Source organism: Stenella coeruleoalba, assembly GCF_951394435.1.
Source record: "Stenella coeruleoalba genome assembly, chromosome: 2".
Lineage (NCBI taxonomy): Eukaryota > Metazoa > Chordata > Mammalia > Artiodactyla > Delphinidae > Stenella > Stenella coeruleoalba.
The window spans coordinates 150,871,320-150,887,522 of NC_137147.1; the positions used below are offsets into that span (position 1 = coordinate 150,871,320).

At 37.9% G+C, this 16,203-nt stretch overlaps 1 protein-coding gene across 3 annotated transcripts in view; it reads left to right on the forward strand.

Annotated features, from left to right (window-relative positions):
• The window catches only part of NEDD4 (NEDD4 E3 ubiquitin protein ligase), a 193,645-nt gene that overhangs the window by 48,760 nt on the left and 128,682 nt on the right, over positions 1 to 16,203 (forward strand). For all 3 annotated transcript variants that reach the window (XM_079910495.1, XM_079910494.1, XM_079910493.1), the window contains 2 exons: positions 2,511 to 2,589; positions 2,687 to 2,725. In XM_079910495.1, coding sequence (XP_079766621.1) covers positions 2,511 to 2,589; positions 2,687 to 2,725 — 118 coding nt within the window. The remainder of the gene's footprint in view (positions 1 to 2,510; positions 2,590 to 2,686; positions 2,726 to 16,203) is intronic.

Here is a 16,203-nt window from a genome sequence, read left to right on the forward strand (position 1 = left end):
AACTTAGAAATAAATTTAACAAAAGATTTGCAAGCACTGTACACTGAAAACTATAAACCATTCCTGAGCAAAACTGAAGATCTAAATCGATGAATAAATATTTTCATATTCATGGATTGGAAGATTCATTATTGTTAGAGTTGTATTTCTCTCCAAATTAAATAGATTTGGCTCAATCCCAATCAAAATCCCAGCCATGTTTTTTTTTTGAGAAATGGATAAGCTGATTCCAGTATTGTTATGGAAAGTCAAAGGACATAGAATAGCCAAAACAATTTTGAAAAAGAAGAACATAGGTGGAGAACTTTTGCTACATAATTTCAAGACTTTTATACAGCTATAGGTAATCAAGACAAAGTAGCATTGGCATGAGAACAGATATGTTGTTCAGTGGACTAGAATAAAGAGTGTAGAAGTACACACACACCCCCACACACATACACATATACATGTATATGGTCAGTTGCTTTAAGCATTAAGGTAATTCAACAGAAAGGATAGTCTTTTAAGTACATGATACTAGAACAACTGGTTATCTATATGGAACAAAATGAAGCTCTTTCCTTATCACACATAATATAGAAAATTAATAAGAGCTAAAATTAATAAACTTCTAGAAGAAAACATAGGAGAAAATATTTGCTCTACTGAGTTACACAAAGATTTCTTGAATGGAACTCAAAAAATATGAACCTAAAATTTAGAAAGAAAAATGTTGAAACAGACTTCATCAGAATTAAAAACTTTTGTTGTTTGAAAGACACAGTTAAGGAAGGGAAGGAGGCAAGCCACAGATTGGGAGAAAATGTTTTCAAAACATATATCTGACAAAGGCCTTTAATTCACAGTATATAAAGACCTCTTACAACTCAATAATAATATGATAAAATGGCCAATTAAAAATAGGCAAAACTCTTGAACAGACATTGTCTGTGGACTGTCCAGGTGGAAGTGTCTAGCTGGGTGGCGAGATCAGGAATATATATTTATATTTATGTTTTATATTTATATTTGACAGGATGTAGTTAGTTGTTAAAACTATGGATGAGATTGTGAAGGAAATATGTAGAGAGAACAAAAGGGAGAACCAGAAGGGACTTGTGTCATGAAAGCTAAACGAGATAAGTTTCAAGGAGGAAATGGTCAGTATTATCAAACCTACAGAGGACCAGCAAAATAAGTGCCTAGAAAGTGTCTATTGTTTTAGCAAGATTGGTGACTTTTCAAGGAATGGATCTGAAGGAAAGAGGTGGAAACCAGATTATAGGGCTGTGAAGAGCACTGGGAGTTGAGGAAATGAAGAAAGAGAGGTCGTATGCCATCACGGTTAAGCGCAGGGCCTCTGGAGCCAGGTGCTTGAGTTTCAGTTCTTGCTTTTCTGCTTCCTAGCTGTGTGATCTGGGATGAGTTGACTTACCTCTCTGTGTAAAATAGAGATAATAATTATACCTACCTCATAGGTCGTTATAAGGATTCCAAAATTTAATATATATAAATTGTTTAGAACAGTGCCTGGCACAGAGTAATTGCTATATAAATGTTAATTGTTATTATTATTACAGATTATTCTCTTGGAAAGTTTGAGACAGAAAGAAAAGAAATCTAGTTTGCTTTGCTGGAGGCAGGAAGGAGAGTCAAGGAGTTGGGGGGGTTTAATAACATTTCTATGACTGGAAAAACCTAGGTCAAAGAAAAGCTGGAGATATAAAAGGGAGAAATCAAAATAGATGACGTAAGGTTCCAGAGGAAGTGGGAGGAAACTGGACAAGGGCGATTGGGTGAAATACCAGCATCACTGAGGTTAGGGGTAAGATGGGCTCTGATAAATACCAGGATGTTGGGAGTATTACAATGACTTTGATTTTTGTCAATTAAAGTAAAAGGTAAGGTTGTATAAGGAAATGGGAGGAGGGAGTTTGTGGTGGAGAATGGTGGGTACTTGGGATCCCCAAGAGAAATGGGAGAAATTTGACCGTGGACAAGTAAAATGTCTAAAGTCTTTTGCTTTGCAAACCTAAATATCACAAGGTTTTCCTTCTCCATGTCTCTTTGTACAAGGGGTTACATGTCATATAATTATTTTGAACTGAAGCACTTTGCCTTTATTTTGTAAAAAGAGTTTATACCCATGAGATAACTTGGAGCAACCTGAGGTCTTGCAAAGCTATTCTTGAGAATCATTGAATCAACCTTCTTAACCCAAAAGAGGAAGACATGTAATAAAGATAAAACAAAACTTCAAAAATCTGAAGAGGTTGGAAATCATTAAATTGTGATTAAAAGGTTTTCTTTCTAATTCTTTGTCTATTTCATTAACATGGTATTTCAGCTTTTTAACAAAATGCAAAGATTGCTATAATTACTTACCCCTGCCTAAGGAACCCTTACTTTTAAGTGTAGGAAGTAATTGTAGAAATTGTTAACAAGGAAAATTCTGTGATTTTTACAGTTCGAGTAACCTGAGTTTGGGAATAAGCAACAATTAACTTTTTTTTTTTTAATTTTAACAGTGATCCTTATGTGAGAGTGACGTTATATGACCCAGTGAATGGAGTTTTTACAAGTGTGCAAACGAAAACCATTAAAAAGGTTAGACTTAGCAGCATTCAAATTTTTCAAAAATATACTTTGTTTTATTTTTATATGACAAAATATTGAACAGTTAGTTATGTTTATTGTCTTTTAGACTTTGAATCCAAAATGGAATGAAGAAATATTATTCAGAGTAAGTATGCATTTTATTTCATTATAACAACAAAGATTTTTCTCAGTAGGTTAGAATGATAAGTTCTCACTTACAGTATTCTTAAATGTATCTTGTAAGAATTTGTAAAAATTTAAAAGACTTAAATCTAGGTATCCCCATTTTGACATGGCCCTGGAACCATTTATCTTATTATGAAAAACATATGTAAGGTAATGAAGAGGTAAAGGATAATTGTAAACCTGGAATTATCTTATTCTAATTTAATTCTGATTTAGAGAACAGTCTTATTCGAATTTTGCAGAGTTTGATTTTAAAGATGATGCAATATTTGTGTCTCTCCAGTCATTTGTTTATTTATTTATTTATTTTTGGCTGTGTTGGGTGTTTGTTGCTGCACACAGGCTTTCTCTGGTTGCGGTGAGCGGGGGCTACTCTTCGTTGCAGTGCACAGGCTTCTCATTGTGGTGGCTTCTCTTGTTGTGAAGCACGGGCTCTAGGCATGTGGGCTTCAGTAGTTATGGCATGCAGGCTCAGTAGTTGTGGTGCATGGGCTTAATTGCTCCACAGCATGTAGGACCTTCCCAGACCAGGGATCGAACCCACGTCCCCTGCATTGGCAGGCGTATTCTTAACCACTGTACCACCAGGGAGGTCCCCAGTCTTTTGTTAAACACACTGATCCAGGCAAGAGATGATGAAGGCCTACCAACAAGTGGATACATTTCTTCTTATACACCCTCCAGTCACATTCCTGCCTTCCTTCTCACCCCACCTCACTATCCCATAAGAGCAAACTCCAGTCAGCACTTATTTCAGGTTCCCAGGAGGGCCCTCAAACTGACAATGACATGTATATGGGAACAATGATTCATATTAACTATGGATTTCTCATCAGAAACTGTGATGAAACAGGGTAATTAAGGTAGCAAAGAAAAAAGAATAGTCAACTCCAAATTCTATATCTAACAAAAATATCCTTCAGGAATGACAGTGTGATAAAGGTATTCTAAGCTGAGGAAAAATACGAGAATTATACTTGGAAAACTAAATGCTGTTCTCTCAGTAATTGGTAGGATAAGTAGACAAAAAATTCAGTAAAGATACAGAAGTCCTGAACAACACGATCAAATCAGTTTTATTTAATTGACATTTATAGACTTTCCACCCAACAGCAGCAGAACACATGGTCTTTAAAATTGCACATGGAATATTTACTGAGTATGCTGGGCCAAAACCCAAACCTCAACAATATTAAAAGAATTTAAATCATGCAAAGTATGGTCTCTGATTATAATGGAATTAAAGTACAAATTAGTAACACAAAAATATCTGAAAAATCCCCAAATATTTGGAAGTTAAACAACACACTTCTAAGTAATCCATGAGTCAAATAAGAATTGTCAAGAGGGATTAGAAGATATTTTAATAGAATGAAATAAAAATACAGCATCAAATGGATAAAGAAGATGTTATATATATATATATATACACAATGGAATACTACTCAGCCATAAAAGAGAATGAAATAATGCCATTTGCAGCAACATGGATGGACCTAGAGATTATCATACTAAGTGAAGTAAGTCAGAAAGAGAAAGACAAATACCATATGGTATCATTTATATGTGGAATGTAAAATATGACATAAACAAACTTATTTACAAAATAGAAACAGATTCAAAGACATACAAAACAAACTTATGGTTACCAAAGGGGAAAGAGGGTGGAGAAGGGATAAATTAGGAGTTTGGGATTAGCAGATACAAACTACTATATATAAAACAGATAAAGAACAAGGTCCTACTACATAGCACAGGGAACTATATTTAGTATCCTGTAATAAACCATAATGTAAAAAAATATGAAAAAGAGAAAAAATATATATATATATATCTGAATCACTTTGCTGTACACCAGAAACTAACACAACATTGTAAATCAACTGTACTTCAGTAAAAAAAAAAAAAAAAAAAAAAAAATTGTAGGATGCAGCTAAAGTGATGCTTAGAGAAAAATATATAGCATTAAATTATATTAGAAAAGAAGAAAGGTCTTGAACCATTAATCTAAGGTTCCACCTGAAGAAACTAGAAAGTAGCATCATTACAGAATCAACAGACATTAAATGGAAAATAAGGGATATTATGAACAATTCTGTGCCCATAAATTCAGTAACTTAGATAAAATGGATCAATTCCTTTAAAGACATATCCCATCAAAACTTTAATAGGAAATAAATTACCTGAAAAGTTTATCTCTTAAAGAGATTGCATTTGAAGTTAAAAACCATCCAACAAAGAAGACTTTGAGCCCAGGTAGATCCACTCGTTGAATTCTACCACGCATTTGATGAATAAATAATTCCAATTTTATGCAATGTCTTACTGAAACTAGAAGAGGAAGGAACATTTCCCAATTTATTCATGAGGCCAGCATTACTCTGATACCAAAACCAGACCAAAGACTTTATAAGAAAATTAAAACTGCAGACCATTAGCCCTCATGATCATAGCCATTCTGTGGTAAGTTTATTAAATTGGGTGCCTTCCATTCTGAAAGGGCCAGTAATTTTTCCTCAAATTACCTGTGGATGTGGATTTGCCTTTCCTGTCTGCAGAACCTCAGGCAGCACAATTATCTGGGGGCTTACAGAATTTGTGTTCATAGGGATGGAATCCATGCAACATTTCATCCTTCCAGGGGACCCAGTTCACAGAGAAGGAGGTGCAGGAATGGGCCCATGACCATGGGATCCATTGGTCACAGCGTCTACCATGCCATCCAGAAGCAGGCAGCCTCACAGAGCACTGGAATGGCCTACTGAAGGCACAACTGAAGCACCAATATGGAGGCAATACTCCGTAAAGATGGGGTGCCAGTTTAATCATTTAAACCAAAGACCTAATATGAGGCTGTGTTCACAATGGAAAGAATACACGGTCCAGGAACAAAGGAATAGAAGTAGGAGGGGCCCCACTTACCATCATTTCCAAAGACCCACTGGAGGACTGTGTGCTTCCTGTCCCTAGAACTGTGGGCTCTGCTGAGTTAGAGGTCCAAGTCCCCAGAGGGAGCACTCTCTTTCTAGGGGACATATCAAGGGTTCCATTGAACCACAGTCTATACCTGCTGCCAGGGCACTTGGACTCCTTGTATCCAGGAACCAGCAGGTGATTGAGGCTATTATCTGGTTTCTGTAGGGACCAGACTGGAGAATTAAATGAGCATATTATAGGAACCACTCTTATATCCTTTAGGTCTTTAATGGTGGTACAAATCTATGACATTCCCACTATGTTGCAGTATTTTTGTTGTTTTTTAAACAGCTTTATTAAGATATAATTAACATAACATACAATTCACCCACTCAAAGTGTACAATTCAGTGGTTTTTAGTATATTCACAGAGTTGTTCAACCATCACCAAAATCAATTTTAGAACATTTTCATCACCCCAAAAATAAACCCCAGACCCACCATCTGTCACTTCTCATTTTCCCCCAGGGTCTGCCCCTCTTCCCAGGCAACGTCCAAATCTACTCTCAGCCTCTTAAAGAGATTTGCCTATTTTGGACATTTCGTATAAATGATATCATATAATATGTGGTCCTTTGTATCTGGCTTCTTTCACTAAGTGTAATGTTTTCAAGGTTCAACCATGTTGTAGCATGTATCAGTACTTAATTTCTTTTTATTGCCAAATAATATTCCATTATATGGTTAACCACGCTATATTCATGCATCAGTTGGACATCTGAGTTGTTTCCACTTTTTAACTATTATGAATAATGGTGCTATGAACATTTGGATGCAAGTTTTTGTGTGGACATAGATTTTCATTTGGGGAGTATATATACCTAGGAGTGGGATTGCTGCATCGAATGAGAAACTGCCAAAATGTTTTCCAAAGTGGCTTTACCGTTTGATATTCCCACCAACAGAGTATGAGAGTTCTCACTTCTCCACATGCTTGACAACACTTGTTATTATCTGACTTTTTATTACAGCCCTCCTAGTGGGTGTGAAATGGTATCTTATTGTGGTTTTGATCTGCACTTCCGTGATGGCTAATGATGTTGTGCATCTTTTCATGAGCTTATTTTCCAGTTGTATATTTTCTTTAGAGAAATGTCTAGTCAGATCCTTTGCCCATTTTATAATTGGGTTATTTGTCTTTTTGTTATTGAGTTGTCATAGTTCTTTATATTTCTAGATACAAGTCCCTTGTCAGATACATGATTTGCAAAAATTTTCTCTCATTCTGTGGGTTGTCTTTTGAATTTATTGAGGGTATCCTTTGAAGCACAAAAGTTTTAAGTTTTGATGATGTTCAGTTTCTCTTTTCTTTTGTTCCTTGTGCTTTTGTTGTCATATCTAGTCAGTATTGTTTTAGATTTACTATCTTCACCAGAGGGAGGACAGTTTCAAAGGCTTCCACTTGGCCTTCTCACTATGATAGCTCCTATCCCACAAGCCACGGATTCAATGTGGTGGTGGTAGTGAGGAGATCCAACTTCCATTATATCAATCCCTATTGTACACTTGAAAACTAGGGAAATGACTACTGGGTGGATCCACAGAACTAGCGAACTCGGTGTAAGCTGAACGTTAGACAGGACTCCATTTGTTTTCTGTTCTCTGTAAGTCCTTGCTTTAATATGGAAGACCTAATGACACTTTGGGTTTCTGTTTCCAGCAGTCCTCAATATGTCTGATTATTCTTTCTCCCCAATATACACTCACCCAAATAAGTGGCCATAGTCCTTTTGGGGGAGGAAGAGAGGAATCATTACAATATACATTTCCTACAGTGATGCAGAGTCCTTCCTCCTATGGACTAGGTTACTTCTTCAGTCAATGTACTGTGGATCTGAAAATTGGCTCAGGTTGGGGAACTGGATGAGGGATTGTGACTTTTCTTTTTTAATCGGGACAATTGTCCTTAGCCACTGCTTCTCCATTCTTCCTTCTTGTAATTGTAGATGTTAAGGAGCACTTTTGTTGATCACCTGCCTATTTTGCCCCTTAGGGGCGCCATGCTCTATACCCTACAGGTCAAGTCAGCTTCAGTGCCCCCCTTACGTGGCTGGTCGTTACAATAATTGTAGCCCCCTTGGTTCTAGCAGTGAAATGTCACTGGCCGGCCTCTTACTGGAGAAGGGGAGGCTCATCCCCATGCATGGCTATTAAGGAGCCCAGCTCTTTGACCACCTCTCCCACCATCAGTCCTGGCATGCAGACGAGAGCCACTACTGCACTTCTGGGTGAAGCTGCTGCCCCTCTTACCAGCACACACCTGATGACTGTGGTTCCCTCCCCTCTCATGGAATACAAGCATCTGGTAGGTATTTTGGCCTCATATTTTATATATATATATATATTTTTTTTCTTCTAATTCTAGCATTCCAACTTCCCTTGGCCTTTTTATTCCTTCCCCTACCATATGCCAGGGCAACTTCTAGGAGCCACTCTAGGAGGAACCTTGCCTCATCTCATGGGGTCCTTGACAGGATGTTCAATCCCTTGTCCTGAGAAGATGCCTCCATGTCAATGAATTCTTGCTTATGCTGTCTTATGTTTCTGCCCCTTTGATCAATCGTAGTCCCAGAGATATTCCTCTGGCTCGTGCCAGGACATGCTGTTTAATTCTTGAAGCTTCTTCCAAATGTAATCGCTTTCGTTCTGTATCAGGCCCAGCCGGGATTTAACACTGATTATTATCTTGATAACCAGGGGAGAAGTGGGGGCAACCAGGGGAGAAGTGGGGGCAACTTCTCCCCCAAGGAGAGAGTGTGGGGACCAGCTTCTGCAATGTCATCCTGCATGTGGGAAGTGCCAGCTCTTATTACAGAGGGATGAGATACCCTACTCTGCAAGCTCTGAGGGTTCAGGGACCTGTGGAACCAGGAAAATCCTCAGGAGCGTCCACCCAGATCCTCCTGTCCTGCACATCAGGATCCCAGGTTTTCCCAGCCAGGGCCCTGACGTTAACATAATAGACCCACAGTGACTGAGCATTTAAATGTCTCTGAGCTCTGCAAGCTCTGTCAACTCCGACACTGCTCCTCAGTTTTGTCCTCTTTTCCACTTCAGGAGGTGCAGGCCTCTTTATACATTACCAAAGAGACCCTCTGTCTCTCAGATTTAACCTTTTGCTTTTGTTAACTGCCCTTATTTTCTCATTGTCTCTCTGTAAGTCATCAGTAGTAAAAACTAGACAACTTCATTGTCCTTGTAGGTATTGTTCTTCCCTTACCTTTCAAGTGCGTTATACATCAAACTGTCAAGGGTGTCTCCCTCCACCAGGACATTTGCCTAGGACACCCCTGGAGAAGTCTTTAGGAATTGGACCACCATCTTCTGCCAGTGACTATATATGTCCCACATTCTGCTAAAGATGGGGAGATCCTTGACAGGCAAGGAATTGGACCACCATCTTCTGCCAGTGACTATATATGTCCTACATTCTACTAAGGATAGGGAGATCCTTGCCAGCCAAGTGAGTGTGGGCTGGTCCTAACACCCCACTACTCATACCATCTGTGTTGGTTTGGGCTCTCTAAGAAACAGACATCAAGATGGAATTAGATATGCAGGAGGTTTATTGGGGAAGCACCTGTGAAGGTCAGACAGGGAAGACACACAGATGGGAAGAGCCTTCTCCTCATGATGCAGGCTTAACACCTGCTCAAGGAGAGGGGTGAAAGGACTGGGTAGGAAGAGTCTCACACTGCAGCACAGTTCTGAGAAAGTCTCGCCCAGACTGATGGGGAGCTTCCCAGCAAAGGTTGTCTGTTAGAGAAGTCCTGTGTTGGGCAAGAGTGCCCAGTCTTTGAGAGAAAGCAAAGAGAACCCAATGGGTAGATTCAAAGGTACATGATTAGCTGTGGCTGCCAATCAGCTATGCAGGTTCTCTTGAAAGAGATCCGAAAGTGATTAAAGTGGCTCAACTCTCTTATAATTGTGACATTTAAGGATGCGTATTGTAATCCTTAGAGCTGTCACTAAGAAATTAAAATGAAATATTATAGGTGAAGGTCCATTAAAGGAAATAAAATGGCATACCAAGAAACACTTGATTAATAATTTTTTTAAAAAGGTGAAAGGGAAGAAAAGAAGAATAAAAAAATAGAAAAGAAATAGATGATAACAAGCCATAAAGCAAACCATCTCAATACTTACAAAAAAGTAATATTCAACTATATGCTGTTTACAGGAGACACATTTTGAGTATAGAGACACAAACAGGTTAAAAGTAAAAGTACAGGAAAAGGTATACCATCACCAAGCCAAACAAAACAATACCCTGATATGGCTGTATTATTATTAAATGAAGTAGACTTCAGGATGAAGAGTATTACCAGAGAGATTTCATGATCATAAAAGCATTTATTCATCAAGAAGACATACAGTCCTATGAATACACCTGATAGAAGAACTTCAAAATTTTGAAGAAAAAATTGACAGAACTAACTAGAGAAATAAATCCAGAATAAAGATTTTGTCACACCTCTGTCAATAATTGATAAAACAACTAGACCAAAAAACAAAAATCCAGTAAGTACATAAAAGCTTTGAAGAACACTATCAATCAACTTAAACTGTTTGGCATGTATAAAACACTACATCTGATACAGCATACCTCAGAGATATTGTGGAGTCAGTTCCAGACCACCACAATAAAGTGAGTCACACAATTTTTTTGGTTTCCCAGTGCATATAAAAGTTATGTCTACACTATACTGTAGTCTGTTAAGTGTGTAATAGCATTATGTCTAAAAACACTATACATACCTTAATTTAAAAATAACTTTTTATTGCTAAAAAATGCTAACCATCATCTGAGCCTTCAGGGAGTCATAATCTTTTTGCAATAGTAACATCAGAGATCACTGATCACAGATACCATGACAATGGTATCATAATATAATAATAATGAGAAATTTTGAAATATTGTGAGAATTGTTAGTGACATAGCGACACAAAGTGAGCAAGTGCTGTTGGAAAAATGGCACCAGTAAACTCACTTGACACAGGTTTTCCACAAACTTTCAATTTGTAAAAAACGCAATATCTGTGAAACACAATAAAACAAAGTATGCCTGAACCTGAAGAATATACGTTCTTTTTATATGCCCATGGAACATTCACCAAGATGACCATATATTGGGCCATAAAACAAGTCTGAATGTATTTAAAAGGCTTGAGATTCTATAGAATATATTCTCTGATTACAACAACCTTTAAATAGAATTCTGGAATGTATATCTGGGATATATATTATACATGTATATCTGGATATGTCAATATATCTCAAAAATCCATAAATATTTGGAAATTAAACGTATTTTAAATAAACCACGCTCAAAAAGAAAATCATAGGAAATTTAGAAATCATTTTAACTGATTGATAATTAAAGCATAACATATCAATATAGGATGAGCTAATTCAGTGCTTGGAAATTTACATCTTTATATGCTTATATACAAAAGAAAAAGGATTTAAAATCGATGATCTAAGTTTCTGCCTTAACCAAAAAATAAAAAGTAGAGGGGAGGGCTTCCCTGGTGGCGCAGTGGTTGAGAGTCCGCCTGCCGATGCAGGGGATGCGGGTTCTTGCCCCGGTCCGGGAGGATCCCACATGCCGCGGGGCAGCTGGGCCCGTGAGCCATGGCCGCTGAGCCTCCGCGTGCGGAGCCTGCACTCTGCAACGGGAGAGGCCACAGCAGTGAGAGGCCCGCGTAGCACCAAAAAAAAAAAAAAAAAAAAAAGTAGAGGGAAGGAAATAAGAATGGAAGTCAATAAAATAGAAAATGGATAAAAAGTAGAGAAAGTAAATGAAACTAAAGGTGGTTCTTTGAAAAAAATAATAAAATTGCTATACCATAGCAAGCCCTAATAAGAGAGAAAGAAAACTCAGGGCTTCCCTGGTGGCGCAGTGGTTAAGAATGCTGCAGTCAATATAGGGGACATGGGTTCGAGCCCTGGTCCGGGAAGATACCACATGCCGCGGAGCAACTAAGCCCGTGTGCCACAACTACTGAGACTGCGCTCTAGAGTCCATAAGCCACAGCTACTGATCCCCCGTGCCACAACTGCTGAAGCCTGCGTGCCTAGAGCCCGTGCTTCGCAGCGAGAGAGGCCGCCACAGTGAGGAGCCTGCACACTGCAACGAAGGAGTGGCCCCTGCTCGCTGCACCTGGGGGGGGGGGGGAGGCCCGCGTGCAGCGGCGGAGACACGATGCACCCAAAAGTAAATACAGTAATTAATTAATTTAAAAAGGAGGAAAAAATGGAGAAAGAAAACTCAAATGAACAATATCAGGGATGAAAGGAATATCAAAGTGTGGGTAGAAGTAGATAATGTGGTTATCCATTAGAGGAATTAAAATTGTAATTAAATTTTTAAAAATTTTAATTAAAAACTAATTAAAAATCTTCCCATTATTTTTTACCATCTTGATTTTTTCTTAGAATGGATACTTGAAAGTCAGTACTACTCTTGAGTTAGAGATGTTACTACAAAAATAAGAAAGAAGGCCATTTGTAGATGATAAACCTGGCTCAGTACTTTACTGCCTTTAACTCATTGTTTCTTTTACTATAATTTCACTGTTGCCAAATGTTCTAGCCAGTATTCCTCTATTCTGGGATCATAGGCCGTGCATTTATTTTAATCAGAAATTTGCAAATTTATTCCAAGGGTAACTAGATAAATTTTTGTGGATCAATGCTAATTCATCACAGCTAGATATAGAAAACACATGGCGATTTAATACTTGCTGTACAAAGGACATAATTATGTGCAGTCCCCTATTTTCTTCTTGTCATTTATATCATTATACATAGCACAAAATGTTTTCCATTGAATGTATTCACATAAAAATGTCTATTGAGATAACAGAGTACAGTAAAATGTTGATTATTGGGCATTCAGCCAGATGGAAATTGTGGCCAGAAGTTGAAGGGAGCCTTTATATCTTTGAGAAAACGTGAAGTTCAAAGAAAGTCTTGTGGAGAACTGTTACTGGTAGATTAACAAATAGAGGAGACTCCAAATTGAAGTTAGTGCTCAATAGAAAATTATAGTAAAATCTACACTTATAGTTGCTCATATGAGACCAAGGGAGGCAAGTTATCAGGAGGGAAAAATGTTTGACACATTAGGAGCAATGTACACATTGTATAGTCTGTGCATCAGCGTAGTGTATGAGCATCTGAAAAAAGCCCCACTTCATTCCCTGTACACCCATGGTGCTCAGTTTATATCTTTAATATTCATAATCATATTATATTTACAAAATGTGTATATGTTCATGAATATATTAGTATTATGTTACAGAAGCAACATAACTTGTACACCACAGATATTTTTAGAAAGAGAAATAAAAATCGGCCATAACTTAATCTCCATAATGCCACCACTGATTGTGTGATAGTCTGGTATTTTTTCCTATGTATTTTTATCCATGTATTTATACTCCTCCACCTCCGCACACACAAAAAAAATTGGTGTGATATTTTTTCCCAGTCACTTTGCTAATGCTTATTAATGTGAGGCCACAGTCCCTACCCTCAGCGAAGCTTACTGTCTGCTGTGGACCCCTATAAACTAGTTTCTCAAAAGAATTACCAATGTGCTGAGACTTGTCAAGGGAAAACACTGGGTGCTATGGAGTGAGTATCAGGGGATATTAGAGACTTGAGGGAATTCTCTCAATGTAGGGTATTTAGGGAAGGCCCTTCTGAAGTGTATCATTTAGGATGCTTTCAGCTTCAAGTAATCCTAGCCTCTCTGGGATTCTCTTGCCTTTCTGTCCTTGGTCACAGGAAGCTTCCAGCAGTTCCTAATGACATAGCCTCCCATGATGATGTCCAGAGGTAGAAAAGGGAGAATGTTTTCTCACATGTCTCTTTTAAAAAGTGAAGAACCCTTTTCCAAAAGTTTCCCTAGGAGACTTTGATTCATGTCTCTTGGACCGGAATTATGTTGTGTGTGTATTTCTAACCCCGTCATTAGTAAAGAGAGTGGAATTACCGGGAGGTTTAGAGGAATCAGAAGTCAGCTCCTGGGGGGGCGGGGTGGGGTCGGGGTAGGGAGTAGCTGCCTGTATCCCTGACACACATTATCATCCATTATTTGAATAAAATCAGAATTCTGTTAGCTAGGAAGAAGGCTGGGGTGCCCCATTAATAAAGCACTAAGTAAGGTATGGTGTAGCCATATAATGAAATCCTCATCAGCTGTTTAAAAAGAGACAGAGGTATATGTATTGATAGGATGTTAAGTTTCAAAATATATTAAATGAAGGAACAAAGGTGCAAAACATTGTATATATGATGCACCTTTTTGTGTAAAAACAGAACAGCTTTCTCACATGCTGGTATTTGCAAAAAATACTTCTAGAAGGTCCAAGAAACTGTTCACAGTATTTTCTCTGAGGGTGGGGAAAGGGTGAGAGATTTATAATTCACTATACTGAGTATCTTTTTTTTTTTTTACTGTTTGGGTTTTTTCCCCATGGCTGTGTATCTATAATTCATTTTTATATTTGTTGATTAGCAATAACTGTATAGAGAAACAAATTAGAAGAACATAAAATATGTAGATAAAAATGCAAAGATAGTTTCTATTTATATAACGCTTAAAGCTTGTAAAAATACTTATCTAGTTCATTTTACTTTTTACACAGTTTTTATTTTAAAATCTACTTACCACATATGTCCGCACAAAAACCTGTACATGAATACTCATAGCATCATTATTAATTATAGTCAAAAAGTAGAAACAGGGCTTCCCTGGTGGTGCGGTGGTTGAGAGTACGCCTGCCAATGCAGGAGACACGGGTTCGTGCCCCGGTCCGGGAAGATTCCACATGCCGCGGAGTGGCTGGGCCCGTGAGCCATGGCCACTGAGCCTGTGCGTCCGGAGCCTGTGCTCCGTGACAGGAGAGGCCACAACAGTGAGAGGCCTATGTACCGCAAAAAAAAAAAAAAAGTAGAAACAACCCATAGGTCCATCAACAAATGAATGGATAAACAAACTGGGGTATATACATACAGTGGGATATTATTCAGTTATAGAAAGGAATGAAGTACTGATACATGCTACAACACGGGTGAACCTCGGACACATTATGCAAAGTAAAAGAAGCCAGTTACAAAAGACCACATATTGTAAGATTCACCTCATGTTAAATGTCTGTAATAGGCAAATCTATAGAGACAGAAAATATATTAGAGGTTGTCTGAGGCTGAGGAAGTTGGGAAATCAGGAGTGACTGCTCAAGGGCATGGGGCTTCTTTTTGAGGTGATGAAAATGTTCCAGAATTGCGAGGGTGGTTGCATACTCTGTGAATATACTAAAAACCATTGAATGGTGCATTTTCAGTGGGTCAGGTACATGGTATATATATTATATCTTTATAAAGCTTTTTAAAAAGTATGACTGCGTTGTTATTCTTCCTGCAACCACCAGCATAATTTCCAGGAGCATTACTTCAGGTTCTTTATGAATACCAGAGAATAAATTGATATTTGTTAATACCTTTGTCCTTCTTTGAGAATTTGGTTACTCCTCTGGAAAGTGTTTTTTTCCTCTATTCTTTTATGCATTTATAGACTTAGACATTTTTCAAAAAACCTATCTCAATATTTTAATTTTTGTTTCTTCTTCTTACACCTTTCCTATAAATATGACCCTGTAAACTCTATTTTTATGACCATAGCTTTACTCCTATTTTTAATAAATTAAAAAACAATCATCTCATCAAAGAATTCACACATAGCTTTAAAATGAGATAGTATAAAGGGGCTTATAATGAAAAGCAATAGACTCTGGTGCCCCAACCTCTCCCTTCCTATTCCTGCTTCCCAGAAGGAACCCCTGTTTAACTGTTTCTGTTTGTCATGCTGGTCCTTATTCCCATCCTGCTGAATAACTCACACATCCCTGTCCCAAACTGGCTTCCAGCTATGATAGATGAGTAGTAGATCGCCAACTTATGTGTTTGGCCAGTAGTTTGGCCCCTCATAGGAGTCTAGGTTGAAACTCATTTTTCCTCAGAAGCTTGAAGACAGTGCTTTATCAACTTTGAGTATGGTATTGGTATTGAAAAGGCTGCTTCTTGTTCCTTTGGAGGTGATCCTTCTCTCGCTGTGAAAAATGTGATGATTTATCTTTACCCTGGTGTTTTAAAATTTCACAGTATTATACCTTGTGTGTACAGTGTCATTGTATTGGGCCTTTGATAAGCATTTCAATTTAAAGACTACTGTTTCCCTTCAGCTCTGAAAATTTTTGTGTGAATAATTTCTTTAATAATTTCCTTCCCTCTGTTTGTATTATTGTTTGGCGATTCCAGCTAGTTGGGTGCAGGGTTACCTAGACTGATTCTTATCTTTCTCAGTCAGAATTCCTCATGTGAACCACAGAACACAGAAAATGATTTGAGTGATAGTTTCCTCACATATTCCAAGGATGGTCTTACTGAGT